At 29.5% G+C, this 20,277-nt stretch overlaps 1 protein-coding gene across 1 annotated transcript; it reads right to left on the bottom strand.

The window, feature by feature from the left end:
- Positions 1–7,436: 7,436 nt before the first annotated feature.
- LOC107764440 (chloroplastic import inner membrane translocase subunit TIM22-2) lies at positions 7,437–10,930 on the bottom strand. The gene is made up of 5 exons (XM_016583002.2): positions 10,649–10,930; positions 9,510–9,574; positions 9,323–9,395; positions 9,194–9,247; positions 7,437–7,795 (listed from the first exon to the last, which is right to left on the bottom strand). Exons 1-5 carry the CDS (start codon positions 10,848–10,850, stop codon positions 7,554–7,556), a joined length of 636 nt encoding a protein of 211 aa, XP_016438488.1. The 5' UTR covers positions 10,851–10,930; the 3' UTR covers positions 7,437–7,553.
- Positions 10,931–20,277: the final 9,347 nt, after the last annotated feature.

Genomic DNA, 20,277 nt, shown 5'->3' with positions numbered 1-20,277 from the left:
AAATTGCTCTATGCGATCGCGGAGAAAGGATTGCGATCGCATATAGTCAGGTCTGGTGTACACTGCGATCGCGGAAGCAAGGTTGCGATCGCATAGGAGGAAAATATAGGGCTTCTCAGGCTAACACTATGCGATCGCGGGAGGATCTATGCGATCGCATAGAACAAACTGGACCCCTGAGAATTTACACTATGCGATCGCGGACTCAGCTATGCGATCGCATAGAACAAAGAACTCGGCAACAGCAGAAAGCAGATTCTGCAACATCTCTAAGGCTAAAACCACTCCGAAACACTTCCGAAACACTTCCGAAACACCTCCGAGTCCTCGGGGCTCCTAACCAAACATGCACATTAACTCAATAACATCCTACGAACTTACTCGAACGATCAAATCGCTGAAATAACATCAAAATCAATGAATCAAGCCTCAAAATCATCATTTTTCTTCAAACTTCATAAACTTTCAAATTTAGAGTAGAAATTAGGGGTTTTGAGAATTTTGAGTGATTCAACCTCAATTTGGGGTCGGGTCTTAAAATAAATTATATATTTGAACTCGTAGGGTTATGGGTAATCGGGTTTTGGTCCGAGCCTTGTGTGGGCCCGGGGTCGAATTTTGGTATTTTTGGAAGAATGCTAGGAACTTCATACCTAAGCTATGGGATTTTGTTATCGAGTCTTCATTGATATTATTGAATTAATTATGCCTAGATATCGTTGTTCCGGAGTCGAATTATAAAGGAAAGGCAGTATTTGAGGGTTGATTGCTATTCTTTGGAACGAGGTAAGTGTTTGTTCTAACTTTGGCTTGAGGGAATAGGATTAGAGTGTTGTTTGCTATTTGCTAATTGTTGAGTACGGTGTATAGGCATGGTGACAAGTATCTATACACCGTAGTCTAGCATGACCGTGAGTCTTATTTGTGTTTATTCGGATTTTGTGATATTTCTTCCTTGTTAAATTGATAAATTTCATATGATGTGAAGAGTTTGAGGAAGAATTATGATTTGTACATTCTTGGAGCATTGGATCGAGTATATTATAAAGCGTGAAAGTATATGAAATGATTGAACCCCTTTGGAGCGTTGGCTCAGGTGGTAAAGTGAGATAAGAGGCAAAAGTGAAAGAAAGAGAAAGAATTATCGAATTGTTCTCTAGCCAGGATGTTTGCCCTTTTGTTGATTATCTCCCTTGCCGGGATACTGAGATTATTGATATTTTTCTCTTGCCGGGCTTTGATTGTTTAATTGTGCTCCCTTGCCGGGATTTAGTTGTTTAATTCCATTCCCTTGCCGGGATTTCCGATCATTATTTGTTCACTCCCTTGCCCTTTTGTTTGTGATTGTTGTTGGGTGAGGAAGAGCGATAGAGCACGAAGGGTGATGTCGTGCATTGTTTGTTATTGTGAGGAAAGAGTGTAAAAGCACGAAGGGTCATTCCGTGCCATGTTTTGAATAATTATGCACGAAGGGTCATTCTGTGCCATGTTTTGAATGATTATGTACGAAGGGTCATTCAGTGCCATGTTTTGAATATTATGCACGAAGGGTCATTCCGTGCCATGTTTTGAATATTATGCACGAAGGGTCATTCCGTGCCATGTTTTGAACATTTATGCACGAAGGGTCATTTCGTGCCTTGATATGAGAGTTTATGTGAGGAAGAGCACGAAGGTTAATGTCGTGTACCTTATATGATTGTTTTGGTGAGAACGAGAGTAAAAGCACGAAGGTTGATGCCGTGCAACTGTCGATTAACCTGTTCTCCTTAACTGTTGCTATTGTACAGTTTCACTTCTCTATCTGTTGACTTTATATCTGAACTGCTACACCCCCATAGCATGTTCCCTCCTCCCTCTTAGCTGTTTAAATTCTGTGTATTCCTTTTTATTGCATATATCTGCACAGGTTGTTTTTGGTAGGCTCCGTCTAGCCTCGTAAATACTTCGTCGGGGTTAGGCCGTACACTTACCAGCACATGGGGTCGGTTGTGCTGATGCTACACTCTGTGCATCTTTTTGCATAGATCCAGGAGCAGCTTTTGGACCTCAACAGTAGGATTTGATCGAGAGCTGACTTCAGTCCAGGGACTTTCGATGTAGCCTAGCTGACGTCCGCGAGCCGGAGTCCCTTCCTATTTTACTTAGATTGTTTCCTTTTTGTATCAGAACAAAGCATTGTATCTTTTATTCAAACCTTGTTTGTAGTACTCTCTTGTAGTTCGTGAGTTAGTGACACCAGGCTCTGGGTAGAGATGTATTTAGACTTCTGCATTCGATTTCCGTTATCTAAGTTTAAAGACTTCCGCTTTTATTTAATTGTCTTGTTTTATTTATATTGTTGCGAATGTTATAAACAATGTATTAATACTTGGCTGGCCTAGCTCCAATAGTAGGCGCCATCACGACTCCCGATGGTGGAAAATCCAGGTCGTGACACAAGTGATCTAGAAAATCACATGACATAACACTTCATAAAATCTTATGAGAGATTCAGGTACTTGAATATATGAATGAAAAGATCTCTATATTATGTCTTTATGAAAAAATATTGGAACCGATATAAAATATTTGTCGACGACATCTATCATAGCGCTAAGTATAGATGAGGATCTTAAGTCTATCGAATATAGACACAAAAATATTGTCCAAATGGAAGAGACACAATTCGAATAGAATTGGTTTCATATAAAAGACATATAATTTTGTCTATATTGTTCAAATACTTGAAAGTATAAAGTCAACGGTATGTGCAATCAGTTTTCAATATATTATATGTCTAGCATGACATGAAAACTTGATATACATCTAAAGTCTCTTTAGATGGCTTATATGACTTAACTTATATGACAATCCATGAAGGATTTAAGTTGCTTAAAGTATATACAATTCTTGATCATTAAGTACCACTTTTCTCAGTGCAATTTGTGCACATTTGTATCTTGCTATAACTATAAGCATGATAATGTGATAGCGAGGATTTTCAAGGTGCAATATATTCATTGGAGTTAATATTGCTGATTTATTCACCAAAATCTGCCGATGTCAACCTTCAAGAAGCCAGTGCACAAGATTGGAATGCGAAGGCTCAATGATGTTAATTGATGCTCTCATTAGGGGGAGTTAATATGTGTTGTACTCTTTTTCCCTTACAAGGTTTTGTCCCATTAGGTTTTTCTAGCAAGGTTTTTAACGAGGCAACCAAAAGGCGTATTGTTAGATATGTGTACTCTTTTTCCTTCTCTAGAATTTTTTTCCTATTGGGTTTTATTTAGTTAAGGTTTTAACGAGACACATTATCTGTTGAATAGACATTCAAGGGGAAGTGTTATAAATAGAATTCTATTTAAGGTGAATGTCTATATTCTAGAGAGATTCTAGGGTTTATTACTTGGTGGCTAAGTTACCTTCTCCCTATAAATAGATGGTTCTATTACATTGTAAATCATCCCAAAAATCAATAAGAATTCTCTCTCCCTACTTTTCTCTGCAATACTATTATTCTTCTTTTATTATTTTATAACATTATTCTCTTTTTTTAAAAGTTTTTTTTCCTAATACAAAGTCGTCAATATTGATAATAGACCAATATATACTGTTTGTTCATGTTAGCTAGACCTTCGGATAACTATAATGAACTTTCCGAAGTTGCTACGTGTAGTTAAGCTGCCTCTTGCTATATATATGTTAAAAAAGTCAGCATGCTATACAGAATGCAAAATTGCCTTTTTTATTTTCCTTTTGTGATGGCCATTTTATATTACTTCCTTCTTTCCATTATTCATAATTAATAATGTCGTGGCTGATGATTGGCAAAATAGATTCTTTGGAGAAGTTAGAATGTTGCTTTTGCGGGAGAGTTTTATGAGATTGAAGAATAAGCTAGACGGAGAAGGTGTAAGAAATTAAATACGTCAACTAATATGTCATTGTAAAAATTTACCTATACTCGATATTTACACCAAATTAATTAGTATAAGATATTTATCTTACATAAATATGCATGGTAAATATAATTGTACAGTGAGATTTTTCGTAATAAGTAAACTTCAAGCTATCATTAGAATATATGAAGATATCTATCTATATTATATTAAAATTAAGTATGAATACTCTTAACGAAATATCGTTCGTCTTTTTTACCTTTAAAAATATATTTTATATTTGATAAAATTGTAAAATAAAAAACTTTCCTAATATTTAGGAGTTCCAAAGCAAAGAAGTTTTTTCTAAGTAATTCAGTGTTTGATATCTTCTCCTAATAAGGATACAAAATATTAAGACAATAAAAGAATCCAAAAAAGTAGGAGGAAATCTTTTTGTTGGTTTCCAACAAGGAAATTTCACGATTTTGTGTAATATTTTATATCTTTGTCCTTGTTTAATCATAAAGACCTATTTTGCCTCTTTATTTCCCTTTCATATGATTTCTTTTGGTTTTTTAAAAGTTAAATGAAAAGCATTATGTTAGAAGCTTGGTTATCAAATTCGTTTATTTCTATTCTTAAAATGTTCTACGGCATTAGGTTTTAGGGAAGAGTAGTTATTTTGGGGGAAAAAGTAATAATTAATTTGTGATAATAAATTAATTACCGTAATTTAATTTTCAAAAATACCTAAATTACCTCAATAAAAATTCGTGTTAAAAAAGAAAATAATATTATTACTAAAAAAATTTATTGCATAATTTAAATTTAAATTGATCTGTCACTAATACCGTCACTGAATAGTATTAGCGATAACTTTTTATTATTTAACTACACAATTTTTTCATCTATAGTTTTTTTCTTTATGTAGTTGACTTGTCCAGAATACACGGTATCTAGATGATTATTTTGATAGAAAATTAATATAAAAGGAGATATATAATAGAACACTAAACTTTTAAAATCATGTCGGTTGTTTCATGCTTAGCCTCTACTTTTTTGACTAAATAGACTCAATATTTTATCATTTCCAAGAGTTTATATTTTAAAAAATTTATTTTAAGGGTTTGTATTTTTTATAATTTTATATGCATCGTACAAGTTACACGCGTAACCTAATACTAGTATACTTTAAATGAACACATAATACATGTCATTTCATTTTCAAATTAATTTGAGGATGAGTTCTGTACTTGCAGATTAATCTCTAGCAATGTCTTTATCCAGATGATAGACTAAAACAATGGAGTATTTAACATCAATAATCAGCACCAACATGTAAAAACTTTAAGGAAAAAAAAACAAGACAATAATACTTTTCATTTGTAAATAAATTCTGAGTCTCACGTAAAACTATTGCTCAAGGGGGTTCCCTTTCCCATTCAAAAGATCTTTGAAATTTCAGCATTTAACTAGTAATCTAACTCGAGTAATTCTTCATTTGTCTCTCCACAAAAGACAACTGACTAAGAAGATTAACAAGACAGTCCGTAAATTATACTATCAAATCAAGTTAGATCTACATTAACAAATAACTAACTCTCTATATTAAGTCTCATATGTAACCTAATAAATAAAGTAATAACTTGTTTAAATTGCATTGATCATATAAAAATTCTTTACACTATTACTGTAAATAGGTTTAATTAGACTAGTTACATAGCATTGCAATTGCTAATATGACCATCTCTGGAATCATGTCCATAAAATGCAGGCGGCAGCGGCCTAGGCCTGGAATAAGGCGCCAAGGGCGGCGGAGGCAGAGGCGGTTGTAGGCCGTGGTATCCGCCGTGCCGGGGCAGAGCAAACCTGGGGTGATTGAAATTACGAAATGGTCCTTGACTAAAGGGTCCTTTTTCGGGTGGTTTTGGAGGTTGTGAAGGAAGAAACAAATTGCTGGAACATTGGCCAAATTGAATCCATTCTAATTCTGCAGATTTTCCTGATTTAGCAAGATTTCTCATTAATAAAGCTGGATCCACTATCCCTGATACTTCCACCTTTCCATCTTCTTTCAATTTGAATTGACGCACTCCTGCATTTAAAAATAAAAATTATGATGAGCCTCTCAACAAACTAGCCCAAGATCACACATATGCTATACCGTGCCAAATAACAAAGAATTAAAGAGTTTAACTAATATACACAGACGATATAAAAGAGATTTTATATTTATATCACCAAAAAGATAACTACGTATATGTCACCATCTATAAAAAAAAAAAGTAAAATTAATAATCTCGAAAACAAAACTAGTTATCAGCTACAACATATTAAAACACATCCATATGTGAACACAAATATTGAACTCTACCATGCCCTACCCTTTGTGCTACTCAAGACTCTGTTGACTGCTTTTTGCCAACCAACGGAACGAACTTTAACTTTAATTACACAAACCTGCAGAGAAATTTTACAAAATAATCAAATACAGATGCATACAGGTTAAACTGAATGCATATTTTTCATACGAAATACAGATGCATATGAAAAAATGACTAAAATAAATATTAATTCCTGAATCATAATTGAAATATGAGTGATGAGAAGATAAAAATCGAACGTGTTTTTAGATTCGACTCTGATCATATGTCACAACATTAGAATAAAAGAGGGAAAAAGAAGATTTACCATGAAAGCAAGATTGGCTTCATTGGGACGGGGAAGAGGAGCTGGTTGAAAGCATTCACTTAACATTCGAATGAGGTTTTTCAATGGCTTCATAATCCTGTATTTCTGGTGTTATGCAAATTGCATATCACTGAAATTAGTGTAGTATTAGTATTAAATTCTTGCGTGGATCTTATTTCAAGAGAAGATTGAATGGATAAGGAAAGATTTGATTTTGTAACAATGCTAAAAAAAGGTCATGCCGATTCTCTCTTCAAATTAATTAATATTGCACTTCCATTAATACATCCGCTAAAATCTCTCTCAATAAAAGTAAATATTTTCTTATTTGGAAATGGAAATAGAAATGTAGGATTTTCTCTACGCTTCTCCTAGTAATTCTTAAATGCTTTAGATAATCTGAAGTTAATTGATTAACTTTATATAAGTTACCGTCGTAGCCTATAGAATAATGGTACTCATACTTTTATTTGCATTACGATCAAGTTTTATATCAATTATATTTTGGGTCTAAATTTAATGTGTAAGATTGAAAGTTTAAACACCTTTTTAAAAAACAAAAGTAGTAAGGGGTAGAAGAGGGGGGGGGGGGTGTAAAGACATTTTGGATGTAAAAAATATATTTCCTTCTGTAATTGGTGTTTTTTAAGTTATTAGTGTAAAGAAATACGCTCAGTTCTTATGAACGTTATCCCCAATTTCTGATCAGGGTATTATCTCAACATCATAAGCCTAAATTACCATGGCAAGGGAATTGTAACTTCAAGGAGATAATTCTTCTTGAAAATAAAACGCGATTTCTAAGAAGAAATTGGTCAGAAGTCACTAGATTACTTATCCGGATTGCGCATTCATAAAAATAAACTTGGCTACACCAGCTAGAAAACCACGATCCATAACTCTTAAAAGCAGAATAAAAGTCAATAACAATTTACAAAACTTCATAATCATGCCAACATTGACATAAGGTTGAGAACCACATCATTTCTTCACTATCTAACCAGAACCATGATTGTTGTGCTTGCGACGTTTTTCAAGGGACTGGCAGAAGAATGAAAAGGACTCCTTAAGCTCACTTGGTAGAGGTAGTGACAAAGGAGCAAGCACACAATATTGCCTACTTTTGACATTCGCGTGCACAGGAAGTGCTAATGCAGGTTGCTGCTTGTTAAGACCTTCGATGATGAATGAAAAAGCCCCAAAGGTGAGACAACTTTGTAATAGCGCCTGTGGTGCACCTGAGAAGCATCATTAACCAAGAGAGATTAATTCTCACTCCACTTCGCCAAAAGGGTTGACAAACACTTATACTGAAAGCCAGATGTCATCCCAAATAATAATAGATCAATGCAATGAGGAGAGAAAAATAATAGATAAGTTAAATGTAGAAATAGAACACCTTTTAACGAGCAACACTTTTTTAGAGCTTGACCCAACTTGTGTATAATAATGAGAAACTAAATATAAAAAAAGGAAAAAATAGAGAAAACTAAAATGTTTCGATAAAGCAAATAAGGAGAATTCAAATTATAACCGAAAATTATGTGCACTTTACAACATCATAGAAATACATGAATATCAGCCAATCTAGTCATTTTCATTTGTTGAGCTTAACACCATGGGCCTGAGTAACTCGGGCAAGAAACGATCATGACATGCTGGAATAAATCCAAATATTGAAAGACACAGCTGTACCCTCTCGCTCATCTTTATTTTTTCACCAACTTTCCTTCTAATTCTCTCAATCCAAACCCATTTTTCGAATATGTTTCATTATGGTGGTGAGCAAAGTGACGTCCTTAAATCTCCCACCTTATTTAACAACACTCTCCAACATCTTCAATGCACAGATGCTCACACCCTGCAACTACAGGAGCGGTTGAACACTGGTTCTAGCATCTCTTCCTAATGGAGGAGGGTGTATGAAAATGTACCCTCTCAAATCCACAAGTTTTTAGATCTCTTCTCTATAGATATCTATTTCCAAGTTTATTCTCCATCTGGCATCAGCAGGTATGCAAACCAACTTCCTAGTGCACTGTTGATTCCCCAAGTTTATACAGAAACTGGGGGAGAACTATAAGTTACGGGCCAATCAATAGATCTTTCCTACCATGCTTTTGTAGCTATATATTTCATGATATTGTAGAGTCAAAAGCATTGGAGGTCCTTACCTATTTCAACAAGTGCAGTGAGATCCCTGAACAGTTTCCGCAGATATAAAAATTCTCCACTTATGCAGTAAGTGTTCTTTGTAGCTCCAGATGCCTAATTGTGCTTTTACGTAACAAAGTTAAGCCCAATTCGACCAGTCCACCTCAATTCTTTTTTTAAAAAAAAAAAAAGAAAAACCTAAAAAAGGAAACAATACCACCGACATGCCCCATCCGGGCCAACTTGTACACATCTCGACTAATTCGACAAGGTACCTGTTACCTCCCACCACCACAAGTACCCGCTAACTCTATCGGGCAAGGCTTAATTAGATGAGAAGAAATAACCTAGCGGCTAGTGTTTTTTTCTCCGCTGGAATTTGAGCGCGAGACCTCACGGGTCTCCACTCAAGGAATTGACAATAAAAAGAGCAGTCCATAGACCTGATAACTATGTTTTAAAGTGGGAAATATTTGAAGTACCTGGAAAACTTAGCGCGAGACCAGTGCAACATCCAGCTACTCCAGCGTTGATAACTGTAGAATGAAGAGAAAGTCAAATGAAAATAAAAGGTGTATTCACTCTCTGGCTGTACAAAGTGTGTGCCATACCATCATCTTTTCCCCGTAATCTCTTCAGGAAACAGACAACTAAACTATGAACTCCTGACAAAACTGCAAAAGTCTAGAAAGGAGAATCGAACCAAGTCACAATTTGATAGATCAAAAGAGAGGCAGTAACATTAGTGTTACTGTACTGTAGTTTGCAAAAAATATCATCAAGCAAAGATTGTGATACCTTTGCCGAAGCTCCTGCTTCCCCAAAGGATCCTCTAAAGCCTTTCTTTTTTATCAATCCTGATCCTGAAATAGAACACCACATTGAGCAAAATTGAGTGCATCGCCAACTTATAAGGTCAAATCTTTGGCATTAAGGGAATTCCATTTATGAAATCCCCAAAAGCCATTTAATCTTACAGAAGCATTAAGAAAAGGACTTTCTCTGAAAATGCATGGTTATCAGTAGCAACACAAGAATGTTTTTGTTACAGGAAATCTCAAACTTCAAGTCGTGATGGTGGGAGAAAGATTACCGATCTGTTTTCATCTAAAGGAACCTTAATAATTCCTAGTAAAAATCCATTACACAAATAAATAGAAGAAATAACAAACAATCCGAAAACGTAGGGTTCTCGAGGCTCGTTAAACTTACAGAAATAAGAGGTTTCCGCCAAAGGAAAAGGCATAAGCAAGACAGTAGGCTGTCATCAAATATAGTAAATGAGTGAAGACAACAAGAGAAATCAGTAGTGGGATTCAGATGAGCTGCCTTCAAGCTTCAACTGCCTCACTTATAAAATACTAGCCACACTTATAAATTATAATGCACTTTTCCCTCTGTCTCATTTTATGTGAAGCACTATCCTTTTAGTCAATACCAAAAAGAATGACAAGTTCTATATTTAGAAACAATTTAACTTTAAACTTCTTATTATACACACAAAAAATAACACTATTTTATTATACCACAAGTTCCGACAAATCTTTCTAAAATCCATGCTCAATCACACACTGTGACATAAATTGGGACGGAGGGATTAATACACGACTATAGTCCATGTAAGCACTCAACAACCATACAAGAGTGGTAAGCAGACCATTGCAACAGATCCAAAAACCATAACGGCTTAGCTACAGCACCAAACGAGGTTGATACGCACAACGTCTAGATGAATATTTACAACTGATACCGACATAGTTTGTCAAATGCATAAAATAGACAATTCCGGAGAGAACACAGTCCCAAAAATAACAATCAGAAGTAACTCATTTCTCATATTTCACAAAATTCTAGCTGAAATAACAAACTTACTGAAAATTGAAGACTACTGAACCATAGAAGAAAATGAGTTGACGGAAAAATGCATAGACAATTACCGTAGCCGAAAATGGAGCCCATGAAGGCGCCAGCGGCCGAGTCACCGGCGAACCTAAGGAGGCAGACGACAGGACTAGATGGAATCGTGGCGGTTAACGCGTCAGAAGTGAATTCAGGATTCGGGCCGGATTTCGGGTTCGTGACCTGATTTGCTGCTTCGGTATCGGAATCAGAGTTCGGAGGGTTCGCCGGCGTCGCCATAGCAAATATACAAATACGATAAACCCTAAGCTTGGTCAATCTAAAGTTTTAGATATTTCTGTGGATTTGATATCAGATATTCACAGTGGGTATATGCCAAATTGCGTTATCAAAACACAGTGTCCGCAATAACGACACCGTTTAACTTCATAATTCCCTGCCCCTATGAGATGTAGTGGTTTGATGTAAAATGTAGAGATAAATGATTATAATAAAAAAATTAAAAAAGACTAGATAAAATATTTTTGCAGTAAATTAAATGGATGATGAGCTTAGTGTACTGTTTCAATGATCAAATAGGCAATTTTCTTTTAATCATGATGTCCGGCCCATTTTGCATGTATCTCGATTAATTTTACATACTAGTATTAGTACTCGCACAATGCGCAATCATTACTAAAGAATATTTGTCTTAACTTATAATAATGACCACCAAAGGATGTGGTGCAGTGGATGTGACTGTTCTTCCCTTTACCAGAGGTCTCGAGTTCGAGCCCTGAGTATGGAAAAATCCTTGGTAGGGAGCGCTTCCCCCCGAATGGGGCCCTACGCGGCGCGAATCCGGATATAGTCGGGCTCCAACGCGAGTACCGGACACCGGATGAGAAACAAAAAAAAACTTATAATAATGAGAAAATAATAATGCGACAGAAAATAATCTTTGCTTAAATTTAGAAGTTATTTGACTTAGATAAAGTTAGCATTATTATAAGGATGATCATATTGTCCAACATATTTATAACGAAAATCATGTCTGATTTAGTAGACTAGTATAGTACACCGGGTGTTTACACCAAACTATATTAACTCACTATGGTTAATTAATTTAATTAGATGAGAATACATGTAATTTACCATGGTTAAATGATTGAAGTCCATATGCAAGACACATGTTATATATCTATTGGTTTGGTATAAACACCCGGTGCGGGTAAGTTTTTACCTTCACTTTATTATTTACAAATGACTTATAGTTTTTTTTAAATATTTTTTCATCTTTTCCCTTCAATATTTGTATTTATTTTACGAAAACAAATAATAGTCCATACCTTTATAAATATAAAGATATAAAATCACTTTTTTCATCCTTTTCTTCCGTTCAATATTTGTATTTAATTTAGGGAATAAAATAACAATCCACACCTTTATAAATATAAAGACATATAACTTAGACTTAATAATTTTTCGTGTTCTACTATACTAATTATTATCGGTAAGGCCTTTCTCGAAATTTTTAGTTTTAATAATTATTATTGTAATAGTACGCACAATTAAAATTAAATTTGCTCTCTATATTATTTTCAATATAATATTTTAATAATAACTTCAATTCTTATTAACATGACGATTATACTCTAATTATGGATGAAATCTTTCAAGAAATTTTTATCATTGTTTTTAATGATTATTATTATAGTAGTACGTACAATAATTTTAATCGTAATTAAAATTACCTATTTTAAAATTTTATTATATTTCGAAAATATTAATGGTCTCTAAAATTACATTACAAATATACCACTATTCTGTTGATATATGTATATGATAAATTATATTATGTTTCATTTTTATTTTGTATTTGTAATCCTCTACAACTCTTTTGGGAGAGATAGATTTGACCGTAATCTTTCTATTAGAAGTGAAAGATGAAAGATTCAGACATCTCATACCTTAATTGTTGACTCCTTAAATTCTTAGAACAGGATCATTCAACATATTAGACTATTTCTACCTCTATTATACATGCATAAAATTTAAATAACAATACACTGCAAAAAAAAAAAAAATAACTCTAAACTCATGTAGAATTATATCTAAGTACAAACGATACCTTTCCTCCCTTCTTGTGTCATTCCTGATTTTCAGTACACAGATTTTAAATGCAACCATGATGCAGTCCATCCCTTGCGATTTTCTTTAGGGAATATTCAGGATGATTCCATCATGGAAGAAACTATTTCATCTTGCAATATAACTAATATTTGAATTTATCTACTACTATTTTCAAGTTAGAATGTATAAAAGTTGAAAAAACTCTATAGGAGACCAACACTATATAGGAGTTTTATTTTAGATTCAAAAATTTAGCCACCCGTTTAAAAATTGGGAGTTATCTAGAGCTTGGTCTTTTTTTTTTTTTCTTTTTTTTTTGCAAAAACTTTAACCATACAGTGAAAAATTGATTTTTGTTGTTCAATCCCAATGCTTAGAAATCATGTAACTGTTCCCTCATTTGAAATATGTACCACTTTGTTCTCAAAGAGTATAACATGGATAAACTACTTCTACAGTAGCAGTTAGGGTTAATTTTTTTTTATATATCTATCTATATTATATTAAAAGGAGAGTAATATGCATTTTGGTTAAGCCAAGTGGCAAGCTAAAATAAAGTCACTTGGCAATTTTAGGACAATATTAATAATTAGAAATTATAAATGGAACCATAATTGATGGAAGTAGTTTAATGAATCTTATACATAATCTAAATATATCTTATTTTATAAGGTAAGAAAAAATTAAATAATTAGCAAAAATGATTTTAATAACAAGAATAATAAAGTCATATTAATATTAATAAATCGGGCAAACAAATATTTTATACGTAAATATTACAACAACATCAAGATATAATGTGTTCAAACAATTAAGAAAATATTTTTGTATGGTTAATATTTGAATTGAGTGCAGTTAGTTTAAGTTTGAAAGCATGACATAATTTTTTGAAAATACGATCCAATTTAGAAAATAGAATAATAAAAATTACTTGAATTTGAGATGAGAAAGTTATTCAATTTTTATATATATTATATAGGATGAGTGTGGTAGAAATAGATATTAAATTCAAACAAGCTAATAAAGATCCACATGACAGTGTAATAATATTAGGAATTGAATAATATAATATCATAAATAAAAAATAAATAGAGAAAAAATAAAAATTCAGATTTTTTAGCATAGAGAAAAAGGGTAACATTAATTTAAATTTGAAATGAGAGATTTTTTTATTTTGTGATAAGAAAAGTCATAATATGGATAAGTTCACGTAACTCAAGTCTAATAGATAAAATTTAAAACTAAAAATATTGAATGATAAAATAAATTAGAGATAATATGAGGATATTTATAAATCATACGTTTAGAAAATAAAATAAAGTAAATATACTATACTTAAAAATATTATTAAAATTTAAATAATTTAAAATTTTCAAGCAATGTTTTTAAAATAAATATGTATTTTGTGATTAAAAAAATTATATATTTATCTAGATTATATTAAAGAATAGTATTTGATAATGATATTAAATAAAGTTACAAGTAATGAAAAGTCACACAAAACGTAATAAGACTATATATTAGATTTTAAAAAAATAGCAAAATTATGTTAAATTATTAAAAATTTACTATTAGAAATGAAAGGGAAAGACAATTTGAGTTTGAGATTAGAAATTTCTTAAAACGGTAATGAAGCATATGGTTCTGCCAAATGGCGTAAACATTTGGGCATTTTTAAAGAATCTATTTGTTGGATTCTATTTGTATAATATTAAAAAATTACTAATTGATATTCTTTTGCATTTAATTAATAATTGAAAAGAAAATATTTCCTTAGGAATTGCATATTAGAGTTGTCCGTGACTATATTTAGAGTAATATTATATGACAAATAATATTCACGATTTCCTTTAAAGTAAATAAATAAATTAACCATTAATTAGCGAAAAGAATATAAGGAAATGAATATTCATGTTTCCTTCAAAGTGAGAAAATAAAGCAAGCATTAATTTAAAAAAAAAAAGAACATAAGCAAATAGTATTAAACCTAATATAATATAGATTTATATTATATTAAAATAATTTATCTTCTTTATTATAGTTTTAAGTACAATCTATGCAAATACCTTTTCCTTTTAGACAGATGTTCCAAATTGTTAAGTTAATGCTTTGAGTTAATATAGGTAAGAAAAAAAGGTATGAAATATTTTATTGACATTATGATAAAAATGGAAGGGAAAAATCCTTTTCGAACGTGTTTTGGACCAAAAGTCCAATAATGATAATTAAAAGAAAAAGATCATTGTGGCATGGTGAGTTAGAATCCCCATTTTCAACAAATATAATTAAACAATCGTATAAGAGTGTTTCGAGAGAAAAAAATGCAGCATTGATACTTTTTTTCCCTTGCCTTCTCATCAATATTTTTCTTGCTTAGTTTAGTACCTTTGTAATACTAAATTAGTATAGGGATATGTCAAGAGAATCATAATAGACATGTACAACACCAAATAGCACAAACCAAAGTACAACATAGCTAATATATTCAATGAACGAAATTAGTTTGTCATATTGCAAATCTTATAGGAACTTGGAGTAGAAAGTAGTTGATTTATGGAACAACGTCAGAGAAAGAGAGAAAAACATATGTTATTTCTGACATTATTAATATTTTCTTCAATTTGGACAGTGAAGGTGGTTATCAAATTATATTTAAATAAGAATCATGATAAAAAATTTCGACCAATGCCTTCAGGAATATTGCCCCTTTGATGTGAGGTAATAAATTTTATCTCTTTTCTTCACAAAATCCAAATTTATCTCTTTTAATCGTTCTTATAAAAAAATGATTCATAGAAATTACATTAGAATATGATTCATTTTCCTAGACTTTAGTTAACCCATACTGGCCTTTTTCACCCGTTTGGAGTTTGGACAAATATAAGAATGAATAAAATATTATTTTTTTATAAGTTTGAGCGAGTGACTTATTAAATGAAGAACATATAAGTTGTCAATTAGCTTGCCAAGAGGGTTTCGAGATTGAAGAGAAAATTTGTATCAAGTTTGACAATTATGAAAAAGGAGAACAATTAGTTCATAGAATATTGCATCAACTTCGATAAAAAAAAATATAATAAAGAAAAGCGAAGTATAGCTCATATCTAAATATCAATTGAAGAAGGGGCCAAATGGCAAATGGAAATATTCACTAAGCTCCGGCGAAAAGAGAAGATTACAAACAAGTTATTTTGTGACTAAATGATTTTTTTTTCTTTTATTAGAAAGGTTGTTATTAGGTTCATTGCGTTGACAATTGAAATTTAAGAAAAATGTCTAATATACCTTAATAAGATATTTCACAAGTTTGATGAGTAATATATTTAAGATTTTATCTGTGCATCGCACGGGTACTAATACTAATAGTTATCTATATTATATTTAAAGGAGAGTAGTGAAACATGAGGTTAAGCCAAGTGGCAGGCTAAAAAAAAGCCACTTAGCAATTTTAAAACAACATTAAAAATTTGAATTATAAATGAAAACATAATTAATGGAAGTAGTTTAATGAATCTTATACATAATTTAAATAGATCTTAGACAAATATAATTTATATTTATATATCTATATCTATATCTATATCTATATCTATATTTATATTTATATTTATATTTACATGTATATTGCTATCTATATCTATATTTATATCTATATATTGATCCAGTCATAGATTTTCTTCTTTGTTAGCTAAAAATATGGAGGTAAAAAATTAATTAAAAACTATAATAAAAAAATAAAAAATATAAAAATACGTAAATTGAGATAACCTATGATTATTTATATTTTGGAGTAAGTTAAAATATAAAATAAAACTGAAATATACTTAAGATGCTAAAGATTTAATGAGTTTAAAATTAAATAAATTCAAGCAGTAAAATAAGATTTTACATAAAGTATACAAATTATTTATAAGGTAAGAAAAAAATTAAATAATCAGTAAAAATTATTTTAATAACAAGAATAATAAAGTCATATTAATATCGATAAATCGGGCACACACATATTTTATACGTAAATATTACTACAACATTTAGATATAATGTGTTCAAACAATTAAGAAAATATTTTTGTATGATTAATATTTGAATTGAGTGCAATTAGTTTAAGTTTGAAAGCATAACATAAATTTTTGAAAATACGGTCCAATTTAGAAAATAGAATGATAAAGATTATTTGAATTTGAGATGAGAAAGTTATTTAATTTTTATCTATATTATATTAGAATGAATATGGTAGAAATAGATATTAAATTCAAACAAGCTAATAAAAATCCGCATGACAGTGTAATAATATTAGGAATTGAATAATATAATATCAAAAATAAATAATAAATAGAGAAAAAATAAAAATTCAGATTTTTATCATAGAGAAAAAGGGTTAAACTAATTTAAATTTGAGATGAGAAAGTTTTTAATATTGTGATAAGAAAAGTCATAATATGGATAAGTCCACATAACTCAAGTCTAATAGATAAAATCAAAAACTAAAAATATTGAATAATAAAAATAAATTAGATATAATGTGAGGATATTTATAAATCATACGTTTAGAAAATAAAATAAAGTAAATGTACAATACTTAAAAATATTATTAAAATTTAAATAATTTAAAATTTTCAAGCAGTTTTTTTAAAACGAAATAAGTATTTATTTTTTGATTAAAAAATTATATATTTATCTATATTATATTAAAGAATAGTAGTTGATAATGATATTAAATAAAGTTACAGTTAATGACAAGTCACATAAAACGTAATAAGACTATATATTAGATTAAGAAAATAGCAAAATTACTTTAAATTATTAAAATTTACTATTAGAAATGAAAGTGAAATACTATTTGAATTTGAGATTAGAAAATTCTTAAAACTATGATGAGAATGCTTAAACTATGAATAATTGGTTATGACACATAATACAAAAATAAAAATTATTAAAAATTATCAGGATGTTATAATAAAATAACAAATTTAATTTTACTTTGGACAAACCCAATATCACAAATTAGTACTAAATAAAGGGTAAAAATTTTAGATGCAAAAAACCAATTAAAAATATCACAATAGTTTTGAAAAATGTATAAATAGGGAGATAGAGATAATATGAGGACATTTATACTTTGAATTAATAAAAAAATGAAGTAAGTACATAATACACAAAAATATTATTGATTAAATTAGAAAATTAAAAAATAAAGTAATTAAAAAAGGTACCAAGAGTAAGATATATGTGTGTGTGTATATATATATATATATATATATATTCATCTGCTGGATAATATAATAAAGAAAAACAAAAAACAAAAATATTATTCCATTATGATCTACTTCCTTTAATTTCATATAGATTTTGTTATTAAATATATTATATTGAAAATCAAAATGGAAGTTGAATTTTTATTTTTCAAAGTAATGTAATCTAATATGCTCAAAATAACAGATATCACAATTTGAAATAACTAGTATTTTTTAATACGATCCGCGCATCGCGCGGGTTCTAGTACTAGTCTTATATTAAAAGGAGAGTAGTATGCATTGTGGTTAAACCAAGTGGCAAGCTAAAATGAAGCCACTTGACAATTTTAGGACAACATTAATAATTAGAAATTATAAATGAAAACATAATCAATGGAAGTAGTTTAATGAATCTTATACATAATCTAAATAGATCTTAGACAAATCTAATATCTCTCTCTCTGAATCTTATACATAATCTAAATAGATCTTAGACAAATCTAATCTATATATATATATTTGTATCTATATATTGATCAACTCATAGATTTTCTTCTATATTAGCTAGAAATATGGAGGTAAAAAATTAATTAAAAAAACTATAATAGAAAAAAATAAAAATATAGAGATGCGTAAATTGAGATAACCTATGACTAGTTATATTTTGGAGTAAGTTAAAATATAAATAAAACTAAAATTTACTTAAGATATTAAAGATTATTGAGTTTAAAAATTTAATAAATTCAAGCAGCAAAATAAGATCTTATTAAAGTATACAAATTATTTATACAGTAAGAAAAAAACTAAAGAATGAGTAAGAAAATATTTTAATAACAATAATAATGAAGTCATATTAATATTAATAAATCGGGCAAACAATTATCTTATACATAAATATTACTACAATATTTAGATATAATGTGTTCAAACAATTAAGAAAATACTTTTGTATGATTAATATTTGAATTGAGTACAGTTAGTTTAAGATTGAAAGCATAACATAAATTTTTGAAAATGCGGTCCAATTTAGAAAATAGAATGATAAAAAAATATTTGAATTTGAGATGAGAAAGTTATTCAATTTTTATCTATATTATATTAGAATGAGTGTGATAGAAATATATATTAAATTCAATCAAGCTAATAAAACTCCACATGACAATGTAATAATATTAGGAATTGAATAATATAATATCAAAAATAAAGACTAAATAGAGAAAAAATAAAATTCAGATTTTTTATCATAGAGAAAAGGGGTAAAACTAATTTAAATTTGAGATAAGAAAGTCTTTTATATTGTGATAAGAAAAGTCATAATATGGGTAAGTCCACGTAACTCAAGTCTAATATACAAAATCAAAAACTAAAACTATTGAATAATAAAAATAAATTAGAGATAATGTGAGGATATTTATAAATCATGAGTTTAAAAGTAAATATATAATACTTAATAATATTATTAAAATTTAAATAATTTAAAATTTTCAAGCAATATTTTTAAATCAAAATAAATACTTATTTTATGATTAAAAAATTATATATTTATCTATATTATATTAAAGAATAGTAGTTGATAATGATATTAAATAAAGTTACAAGTTAATGAAAAGCAACATAAAACGTAGTAAGACTATATATCAGATTAAAAAATAGCAAAATTACGTTAAATTACTAAATATTATTATTCGAAATGAAAGGGAAAAACTATTTGAATGTGAGATTATAGTTCTTAAAACTATGACGAGAATGCTCAAACTATGGATAGTACCACAAAATTGAAGTCTTATTTATGAAAAATAAAAAATAAATTTCTATATAGGCAATTTTACTAATAAAAATTAAAAAATAAATTTGTATCTTAAAACTAAAAGAGAAAGAAAATTTACATAAGTAAATAATATGACATTGAAAATATTGTTACAACATTCAGATATAATGTGTTCAAAATAATTAAAATATTTTTTTTGATTAAAATAAAATTTAATATAGGTAATTTACTAATAAAAATTAAAAATTAAATTTGCATCTTAAAGCTAAAAAGAAAGAAAATTTAACTGCAGCTAATACAAAAATAATTATAAGAGAACTCAATACATTTGAAACATATTAATCAAATAAATTAATTCAAAGTTACAATTTAAAATAAAATATGATATTATTTTGGTTATAGGTGAAACAGTAATATAAAAACTAATTAAAATATTGTAGTAGAGAAGAGAGTGTATAAAAAATAGAGGTAGTGTGAGGATACTTATACTTTAAATTAAATAAAAATAAATAAATTAAATAATTAAAATATATTTTAAAATATTACTTATAAATTTAAATAATTAAAAAATTTCGAATAAGAGGTTACAAGC

The sequence above is a fragment of the Nicotiana tabacum genome, chromosome 10, assembly GCF_000715075.1.
Source record: "Nicotiana tabacum cultivar K326 chromosome 10, ASM71507v2, whole genome shotgun sequence".
Classification (NCBI taxonomy): domain Eukaryota; kingdom Viridiplantae; phylum Streptophyta; class Magnoliopsida; order Solanales; family Solanaceae; genus Nicotiana; species Nicotiana tabacum.
This window is presented reverse-complemented; position numbering and strand designations above follow the sequence as displayed.

Excerpts from the sequence above, each read along its gene's own strand:
- LOC107764440 (XM_016583002.2), bottom strand. The coding sequence starts at position 10,850 with ATGGCGACGCCGGCGAACCCTCCGAACTCTGATTCCGATACCGAAGCA. Across the intron at positions 9,248-9,322 it reads ATTACGGGGAAAAGATGATG|TTATCAACGCTGGAGTAGCT; the intron begins GTATGGCACACA and ends TTCATTCTACAG. Across the intron at positions 7,796-9,193 it reads TCTCGCGCTAAGTTTTCCAG|GTGCACCACAGGCGCTATTA; the intron begins GTACTTCAAATA and ends GATGCTTCTCAG.